Raw genomic sequence first — 10,811 nt, forward strand, 5'->3', positions numbered from 1 at the left:
GCTTTATTAAGGAAGAAAGCCACGATCGATCATGGTAGATTGTAAACGAAGGGGTTTTCTTTAGATTTGATTCTAGTGGAGGCTCTGGATTGGCGGTAGGGAGCTTATGGAATGGAGAACTAAAGCTTGGAGGATATCGGGCCGGTGCGCTCAAGCTTGGGAACAAACGGCTCGATTTTCTCGAGTGGCTGCAAGAATGGAGGGTGAGCTCCTATTGCTCGACCCTTAATTGTCTTAAGCATACCCTAGCTTATCTTAGAGCCATTGGATGAGCGATGGACAGTCTAGGTGAGTCCTAGGGCAACTGATATCCTTTAACGGAAGGAATATCCAGCTATCCTTGTATGGCCAAAACCCTACGTTGAAGCGCTCAAATTGATCCGCATCCTACGGTTGAGATGGAGGAGTAGGGATGCACGCGGATTGCCAGTGTGGCAGCAAAAGTTCAGACTTTCCGCTCATGGAAAGATAACCACATGCAGCTTTGTTTGGCTCGAGTTTGAGTACATACATGCGTGCATGAGTGTGTACGGACAACATGGCTTTGGTCAGAAGGGGATGCTCTACCAGATGAACAGTTTGGATCAGCTCAAGGTGGCCCGCATTAGTGATGGTGGCTTGGTTTTGACAGGGATGGAAGCACAATCCCATTGCACACCAGCCTTCTTACGATCGACGTCGTGTGTACGCACGGGTTTTCTAACATGCGAAACACTTGGGTTTTGATCAAACCTTCATGGACTCTGTGATGGACGGTTCAGATCATGCTAAAGAAGCCATATGGTGGGGCATTGATCGAGCAAAAGCGTCCGTCTGTTTGAAATGGACGTTGGCAGAAAAAAGGAAGAAGGAATATTTCCTTTTTTGGAAATCATCGGGTCAAGCTCGGTTTGACCCGATTTTACGTACAGTGCACAGTCAGTGCATGTCCCCTGGTGCACTCACAGTACTAAAAGTGGGGTCCACATGATTGTTTGATGAAATCCTCATCGACCATTTAATCAATTAGCCCATGTAAGGCCATGAGCCCAAGAATAAGGCTGGTCTAACACTCAGGTGGGCCCTCATTGACTGAATCTTGTCTAATTTGTTAATCTTCATAGATCCAATGGTTAGGTTTATCTCAATTTGAACATCAACGGTCAAAAGACCCCTAGGGATCATCTATGCATTCGGGACCATCTGTTTCATGTGTTAATAATACCCTTAGTGCTATTAAAGTCTATAATAACATTATTTGTATTATTATACTCATTTTATCTTTGCACATTATTATTATATGTGTATACATAGATATTTATTTATTTATTTTTATTAGTAGTAGCATTTTACATGGGACCTGCCTTTGATTAGAGTCATCAATGGTTTGAATCACGCCTTGTTGAGCCATGTGTCCAAATCTCAGGCATAGCTATTACTTGGGGTAATTTGATAACCCGATGGTCGAGTTATGGGAATTGACCGTTAAATCGATCGGCGGAAGCATTGTGGATCTTATGGGCAGCAATGGATCCACGATTTCTCTAACAATGTGATGGTCCATCTTGAATAATGATGGATAGATCACTTGATCTATAGATGGGGATCACTTACAACGGTCCTAAGGGTCCTAAAGTAGTTTAGATGCCTCTGAATAGTCAGCATTACCATCTAATAATCGGATTCACATGATTTAGTGTTGGGTCGTTGAATGAGATGCCACATACTTGATGGACAGTGGATCTTAAGATCTCGGGCTTGCTATCAATGAGGAACGGTTTAATTGGTCTATTGAAGCGATTGAGATCCTAAAATAGACGTCTCTGAAGTTATGATGGACTATTTTGAAAATCAATCGGATGGATGGCTTGTTATGAATGTTGTACTAGACGATTGAGATTAATGATTTGAGGATCACTGGATGTTAATGTGTAAGGAAAGTTACATATGTTCCACACACGTGTAAACTGATTTAGACTTTCATGGTAATACCAAAGTACTGAAAAGTACTGGGGTGTTACAGTTTGCTTTATTTATAGGCATGTAAAGTTGTTGGCAAAAAAATTGTATACGGAATTAATCTTCATGATCTTTTCTCAATTAATTGGCTGATAACATATGTGGCCGATTACATTTCTTTCTTGTTGTCACGCCCCAAACTCGAAAACTGGGTTCACAAAATTTTTAATTGCTAAATCCGGTGCTGACAGCCTCCATAATATCTCATTCTCGGCTCCCGACACCCATATGCCAGATTCCGATCCCGGGATCTTATAAGAGGGATTTTTCAGTATGAATTTTTTTTTTTGAACGATTAATCTGTTTAGGCGGTTACACATTTTGTACATGGTATCAACGCATATCGAAGAGACGAACCTATTCGACATGTCACACATGATATGGTGTACCAGCTCAACAGTAATGAAGGAAACAATAACAAACTCCAATAACTCTTGAATGCACCCTCAAAAGTGTAAGCTATATGTATGAGCAAACGATAGCTCGTGAGTCTACTACATGCCGGGAGTAAAACACGTCTTATCAGGGCGCTCCCGTAAAGACATCCAAAACAACTATAAACATGTTATTAACCAATCATGTTATCATAGGTGAGTAGGTTATCAATCAAGCATGTCATATAATTATACAGGTTATCATGAACATGACGTTAATAATTAGGCTAGGCCACCATCTTGATGGGACACACTTGTGGAAGCCAAGGAAAGGGAATGTTAGAAGGAAATGACCCAAACTGTTCCTATTCAATGTGGCCCAGCTGATGAATGGTTTGGATAGGCAGGGATGAGGTCAGATCTAACAAAATTTTCAATCGAAGATCTAGACCGTCCATCGGATCCAATGCACCACACCTTCAACTGCCCATAGAGCTGCGTACGGGACGACTTGACTCGCCTAACTCGACTCATCCGACTCGTTCGGACCTAACTCGATCCGAACTGGGTGAGTCGGTCCGAACCGAGTAGGCTTCGCCCAATCTGAACTCAAACCGAGTCGAGTTCGAGTTACCCAGTAACTCAACCCAACTTGACCTGAAACTCAATTCGAAACTGACTCGACTCGAATTTGAATATATATAATAATAATAATTAAAAAAACCCTAATTTTTTAAGTATCTCTAACCCTATACACCACACTTGACCCCACCCCGACCCTATCCCAAATTCCCTCTTCCTCCCTCATCCTCCTCCTCTTCTAAGCCCAACAACCTCCCACCACCATCACCACCCTCCTCTCTCTCTCTCTCTCTCTCTCTCTCTCTCTCTCTCTCTCTCTCTCTACTCCCTCCCACCCTCCTCTTCCAAGCTCGACAACCACCCACCACCCTCTCTCTCTCTCTCTCTCTCTGAATTGGTGCCAACTCAAACCGACTTGATACTTCTTATCGGGCCAGACTCGGTCTGGATTAGTCCAGGCCAGACCTGAATTCGGAAGGCATGCTTGACTCGGTACCGAGTCAAGCTCGAGTAGACCTATTTCAAAACCGGATCGAGTTGGGTCAGCCCTAACTCAGTCCGACTTGACTTGATGCCCAGCTCTAACTGCCCATCAGTCCATAACCTCCACGAATCACTTTGAGTGAATGATCACAACCGCCCATCCAGTTCATCCACGCAGGATAGTGTCTGGCCTAGACGGACGACCCAGATCGATAATTGCCTTGCCCACGTGTCCCAAAAAATCACAAATTCCCAGATCCCAATACGCCATGCCAAGCCTACCGTTGAGGCAACGTTACAAAACGTATCAAAATCCTCCGAATTCAAATATTCCCCGCGAAAATCAGAAACTTCCGTTCCCAAAACCTGGATCCGTTTCGCCCCAGCTCCAAGACATGTATCAAACACTTCCAAAACAAGATCCTCTCATATTTCATCCAAGCCGTCGGATTTTCCATCTTCACTGATCAAAGCCCAGAAATCCTCCTCCATTCAATCACAAAATCTCTCTCCAATGCTAAAAGTCCTTCCCACCTCGATCAAATCCACTCCATAATCATTACTTCCGGGCTCTCCCAATCTGTCTTCTTCTCTGGCAAACTCATAAGCAAATATGCTGAATCGCACAAACTGACCGCCTCCCGATTGGTTTTCGATCGTGTTTCCCACCTAGACAACGTTTATCTATGGAATTCGATCATAAGAGCGAATACCCAGATGGGCATTTTCTCCGAAGCATTGGATTTATACTTTGCTATGCGGCGGTTGAAATTGTGCCCCGACAGTTTCACTTTCCCTTCGGTAATCAATGCTTGTGCGGGCTTACTTGATTTTGAGATGGGTAGGACTGTTCATGATCATGTTTTGGAAATGGGTATTGGGTCTGACTTATATATTGGTAATTCCTTGATTGATATGTATGCTAGATTGGGTTATTTGAAGGAGGCACGCGATGTGTTTGATAAAATGCCTCAGAGGGATGTGGTGTCTTGGAATTCTATGATTTCTGGGTACAGTGCAAATGGAGAACCAGAGCAAGCTTTGGAGGTTTATTATCAATTGAAAATTGCAGGCATAATTCCGGATTGTTTTACGGTAGCTAGTGTTTTACCTGCCTGCGGAAGCCTAGTAGCTATTGAAGAGGGCTGGGTAATTCACAGCCTTGTAAATAAGATCGGGATAGAGAATGATAGACTAGTGAGCAATGGTCTCATTGCGATGTACTGTAAATTCGAGAATTTAACAGATGCTAGAAGATTATTTGATATGATGATAGGCAAAGACACTGTTTCTTGGAATACTTTGATTGGTGGGTACTCTCAATTTGGTGTATTTGAAGAGGCTATAAAGCTATTCGAAGAGATGGTGATTAGATTCAAACCTGATCTTTTAACGATAACGGCGATTCTCCGTGCTTGTGGTCAGATGAGGGACTTGGAACGTGGGAAATCGGTTCATGGATACATGAAGAGAAATGGATATGAATGCGATACTGCCGCCAATAACATTCTCATAACAATGTATGCTAAGTGTGGAGGCTTACGACAGTCGCAAACAGTTTTTGATCAAATGGATTGTGTAGACTCTGTCTCATGGAATTCGTTGATCAATGGTTATGTTCAAAAAGGATGTCACCATGAAGGGAGAGAGCTTTTTAAGATCATGCAAAAGACGGACATAAGACCTGATTCCGTTACTATAGTGGCACTCTTTTCAATTTGTACCCAGTTAGGAGGTTTAAGTGCAGGGAAGGAACTTCATGGTAATGTAATTAAGTTGGGATTGGCTTCAGATCTACTCGTGGGTAATGCTCTTATTGATATGCATGCAAAATGTGGTAGTGCAGAAGACGCGTTGAAAGAATTTGAGAAGATGGAAACTCGAGATGTGGTAACTTGGAATACCGTCATCGTTGGGTGTATTCACACTGGGAATTGTAGTTTGGGACTGAAAATGTTCAGCCAAATGAATGCTGAGGGAGTGATGCCTGACACAGCTACCATGCTAGGAATCTTGCCAGCATGTTCTTTCTTAGCGGCAAAGCGACTGGGGAAAGAGATCCATGGATACGTTCTCAAATTTGGGTTGGAATGTGATGTCCCAATTGGGAATGCACTGGTTGAGATGTATTCGAAGTGTGGCTGTTTGGAGAACTCCATCCGTGTATTCGACAATATGAAAGAGAAAGATGTGGTGACATGGACTTCTCTGATATCTGCCTATGGGATGTATGGCCATGGCAAGAAAGCCTTGTGGGCTTTTGCAGAGATGGAGGAAACAGGCATTGTTCCAGACCACATTGCCTTTGTTGCTGTTATTTTTGCATGTAGTCATGCGGGTTTGGTTGAAGAAGGCTTGTCATGCTTTGATCGAATGACAAGCTGTTATAAAATCATGCCTAAGACTGAACACTATGCATGTGTAGTCGATCTTCTCTCTCGGTCTGGACAGTTAGCCAGAGCCGAGAAGTTCATTCATGAGATGCCATTTGAACCAGATGCAAGTATATGGGGAGCTCTACTTAGTGCTTGTCGAACAACTGGCGCAACCAGGATTGCCGAACGTGTTGCAGAGCAAATTATGGGATTGGATTCAGACAAAACTGGGTACTATGTTCTAGTATCGAATGCATATGCAGCTGTTGGGAAATGGGATGAAGTTACTAAGATACGGAAATCCATGAAAGCTAGAGGAATGAAAAAGGACCCTGGATACAGCTGGATAGAGATTAGAAGCCGGGTATATGTTTTTGGGACTGGAGATAGGTTAGTCGAGCAATCTGTAGAGGTTTATCGATTATTGGAGAGACTCGCAGGACTGATGGCGAAAGAAGGGTATGTTCCAGATAGGAAATTTGTGCTGCATGACGTTGAGGAGGATGAGAAGAGAGATATTTTATGTGGGCATAGCGAGAGGCTCGCAATAGCATTTGGTTTGTTGAACACGAGGCCAGGCACGCCGTTGCAGATAATGAAGAACCTTCGTGTATGTGGGGATTGCCACACTGTCACTAAATACATTTCGAAGATTACGCAGAGGGAATTCATAGTTAGAGATGCTAACCGTTTTCATCTGTTCAAGGATGGAACCTGCAGCTGTGGTGATTACTGGTGATGAATTTGTTTGTTTTTTTTTATTCATCTAAACTCATTTGGAGAGATTGAATCGGAGAATATCTAAATCATACAAAAACAATTTTAGAAGACATGAAAGACTCAAAAATGACTTACCAATTGATACATATTTTTTCCAGCTATGTCATTCATGTCTAGATTGTTAATGTCAGATAGATGAGCCTGGATCCTCTACAAAGCTTTGTAGGTTAAGCTTATTCCACAAAGCCTCAAACTACTGTCAGTTTATCAATGTATGATGAGCTTAAACCACATTGTTCAGGGGTATTTTTATCCGAAAAAGGAAATTTTGACAGGGATTGTAGGATGTTGGTTACTGCAGGTACATCTACAAGCAACCCACAAACCCTCTCTCGATCTACCGACCGCACCATTTGGCTCGAAAAAGAACTCGGCTCGCACTGGTGCATCTCTCTGTATTGTTTTTATTTTGGTTTTCCATGAAAGAAATTTTCTTTTCTTTCTCTCTATTTTTGAGCGTTCATGTTCATTGCATTTTTATTAGGGGTTTTATCATAGGGCCATGATATTATTTTACAAGTGGAGCCCACAGTTCAATGATCAAAACGTTCATGTGTTGGAACATAAAATAAGTAGAAAAGGAATTAGAGAAGAAAACAAAGAAGAAAATAAAGATGAAAGAGAGAAGAGAGTTGAGTTGCGCGGGACTGCGCAACTCATGTCTGTTGTGCGGGTCCGCACAACACATTATGGGTAAGAGATCCATTGCGCGCCGCGCAACAGGGGTGTTGTGCAGTGGAGTCCACAACACGAGAATCGAGACTCTATACTTGTGGAAGCCTATAAATACCCCTCCACCCCTTCATTTGAAGCACAGACAAGATCAGAGCCCCTGAAGAAAGATTTCTGATATTTCTGCAAGGTATTTGGAGAAGGAGAAGAAGAAGAAGATGGAGGCAAGATGGCCAAAGGCCTGTTGCGCTGGACAGCACAACAGGGGACAGTTGCACGGAAATGATCACATGTAGTTTATATGCTGCTGGATTTTTTGAATTCTTTGCAATCTTTTTGGGACTCAATCATTCCTTCATAAAAGTCATTATTCGAACAAGTGAAGTTGTTCAAATGTTCAGATCTGCACAACTCTTATCTCATGGGGATGATATCACAAGCCAGAAGGCTGCCGAAACTACCACTTGAATTATAATTGTTTTTTTTTACATGATTTGTACTTAATATTGTTACACTTTATATTGGAATCAAGGGATATGTAAGGACGTAAATGAATTCAGAATGAATTAAATATTTTGTGATGATTATTCTCTCATTCTTTCTTTGTTGTTATTGAATAAGATATTTCCCCAAATCAAATACATTCGTTTCTTGTTGAAACAAAATATCAACTCTATTGGGGACAATTTCTTTCTTATTCAATATATACTTAGAAACTATCAAAGGAACTTTTATCATTGGCGTCATGCAAACGCCAAAATGGCGACTCTCAACAGGAACATCCTCCCCTTCATCTCCAAGATGAAGTGTAAATTCATACAATTTTTATTGATATTGTATTGTTATTCTTTGCAAGGGAATTACAATTTCATTCAAACCGCATTGTCGGATATTTCTATATGAAAGGAAGCTTCACCATGGATGGCCCATGTACCAAAAATCACCCTGATTGAATGACCGGTGCTGCGTAATATCTTACCATTTCACTGGTTGAATGTGAACTGTTGCTGCATTTTCTCTTTGCCATTTTTTGTTGCCTACCTAATGAAGGCTTGTGTTTCTTCCAGCCTAAGGCATTTGTTGGTAATGGGCCATCCAAAACCGGGCCCATAATATCAACTGTTTGGATCACTGAATCTTGGACCACATTTGTATCCAATTGAGCAAACTTGGAATCTAATCGGCACCAGCCAACCTTTCTCCTGAGCATTGTCTCGTGAATGAATGGTGGGCCACTAGTTGAGGTTGGGTGGGTGCTATAGCTCAAAAATCACTGCAATCAGTCTCTCCTAGCTGTTACATGAGTTACTTGAATATGGATGATTAAGCAAAATCGAACAGAAAAAAATAAAAAAATCAGTTGTCTACATTTGAAGAGAGTATTTCAGTGATTGAATATTTGAATGGTCAGGTTTCTTAGATTGCAGTGATTCTTTGGCATGCAATGGATGGATCCCTACTAAACTTACCTGTAACTGCCTATAGGAAGTAACAACATACCCATTTGATCTCCAACACTGTAACTAAAGGTAAACCCTAAAATAGGATTGCTGAAATAATTGAATTTTGAGAAAATAGCTCCTCTAGAGCATTGCTCTCCTTGTGTAGAAATCAATGGACTAATGCATGTAAATTGGTCATGCGATACATAATCAGTGTTGGACAGAAGAAAAACCCCATAATCTTCTTCTATTTCATCTTTAATAATTATGAGATGACATTGTTCGTGTATGGATCTTTTATGCTAATTTTCCTAGTTGCATTTTGTTGGGAGAAGAGATCCATTCTCGACCACACAACAATATCAAAATTAAAAGAAAACAGAGAAAAGATGCAAACCAAAACATATTTATGTTGTTCACTTTCAGTACCTCCACGGATTCACACTGATCCACTGTGCTAAAAGGAAAATAATAATAATAATAATGAAGAAGCAACTCTCAATACAATGATGTCTCTCTCTCTCTCTCTCTCTCTCTCACACACACACACACACACACAATAGGTTATATATTACTGATGAGGACATCGTGCACACGCACGCCCGCACACCACCACCCCTACGCACGTACGTACGCAGAAGGAGGACCCTACCATCGATCTGGCTCGATGACGAAGTCCAGGGAGGGCCTCCTATCTAGAAGACAAGTTCTGGTTCAGAAAAGTGGCCCGATAGTCAAGAAAAGCCCACCATGGGATCTCATGATCGTGGCCCACTCGTCGGATTGGTTTTATATTTTAAGTTTTGCTTATTGTTATTATTTAGAACATCGTGAACGCTTTAGATTTCCTTGTTTGGTTTTTATTTTAGTTTACTTCATCGCCAAGTAATAGGTGTCGCACATGGTGCGAGTTTTTGGGTATAGGGTTCTCCCTATAAATAGGCACCCCTTGTAGTTCTTTTCATTCATTGAAGTTAATAAAAAATTTCTGCTTTATTTTTCTGCTCTCTTCGTGAGTTGTGGAAGAATTTAAAAGTGGGTGCGAAGCCCTCCCTTTTCGAAGGGCTAACTACCGTGGTGCGAAGCCACATCGATCCCAATTCACCCCCATCTTCCATCATCTTTTTTTCCATCTTCCCCCACCATCCGTACTTCGAATTTGTCCTTTTGTTGCATCAGATTTCTTCATTGAAGCAGGTTTCCAGATTTCGGCCCGCAGGCGAGCTGAAACTTCGGCGAAGCACCACGCACAAACCGTACATCGGATCGAGCTGAAATTTGAAGGTTTTGGAGTCCATCCCTGGCTGACCAGGGCCAAGGTGGCCTTTTTCTGAATAGTGGGCCCCACACACGTGCGGCCGGGATCACACGCACGTCCGTTTGGGCCATTGTTGTTGTCCACACGCGGGATCATCTTTTGGCTCAGGTTTTTATCCTCTTTTATCCTCTCATAGTCATTTTTTCATGAATCCTAACCCTATATTACATGATCCCTAATTGATTTGCCCCTTTTTATCACCTTAGGGTTCCTTGAATTGAAATTAGGGAATCCCTTGGATTAGGGACTGATTTTTATGCATGAGTAGTTGATTTTATTTCCCTTTGACATTGTTTGGTTTATAATTTTATTGGTCCAGTCCTAGCCTGTGTCGGCTTGGACCCGCATAGATTCCCCTTTAATTGAATGTTTGGATTTTCATGTGGGATGTTGAATTTGTGTGATTGTTTCTAAATTGGTGTGATCTAAGCCTGCAATCTTGCATATCATATTTAATTTTCCATGTCCTGCATCAAATTTGGTATCAGAGCCTAGGGTTCTTATAGGGGAATTCACCACATATTTAGGGTTTAGTTTGTTTGAGTCCTTCATGCATTCAGTCCATCATATATAGCTGAATTTTAGTAATAGTGTGTAGTCTCCTTCATATAGAGTCTCGTAGGGTCATTTAGTTTTTAGACGCATATAGTTGTCATAGCAGATCCTTAGGTTGAGCAAGTCAGTGTATGCCCACACGTACGGGTCGCGGCTTTGGTTTGCACCCCACACTAAACATGGAGCAACTACAAGAAACAGTGGCCAAGTTAGCCTAGCAAGTTGAGTCCTT

At 41.8% G+C, this 10,811-nt stretch overlaps 1 protein-coding gene across 1 annotated transcript; it reads left to right on the plus strand.

The window, feature by feature from the left end:
- The first annotated feature begins 275 nt into the window (after positions 1–275).
- Positions 276–7,034, plus strand: LOC131250584 (pentatricopeptide repeat-containing protein At3g03580). The gene is made up of 2 exons (XM_058250872.1): positions 276–288; positions 3,727–7,034. Exons 1-2 carry the CDS (start codon positions 276–278, stop codon positions 6,549–6,551), a joined length of 2,838 nt encoding a protein of 945 aa, XP_058106855.1. The 3' UTR covers positions 6,552–7,034.
- Positions 7,035–10,811: the final 3,777 nt, after the last annotated feature.

This window comes from Magnolia sinica, chromosome 7 (genome assembly GCF_029962835.1).
Source record: "Magnolia sinica isolate HGM2019 chromosome 7, MsV1, whole genome shotgun sequence".
In the NCBI taxonomy this organism is placed as follows: Eukaryota; Viridiplantae; Streptophyta; class Magnoliopsida; order Magnoliales; family Magnoliaceae; genus Magnolia; species Magnolia sinica.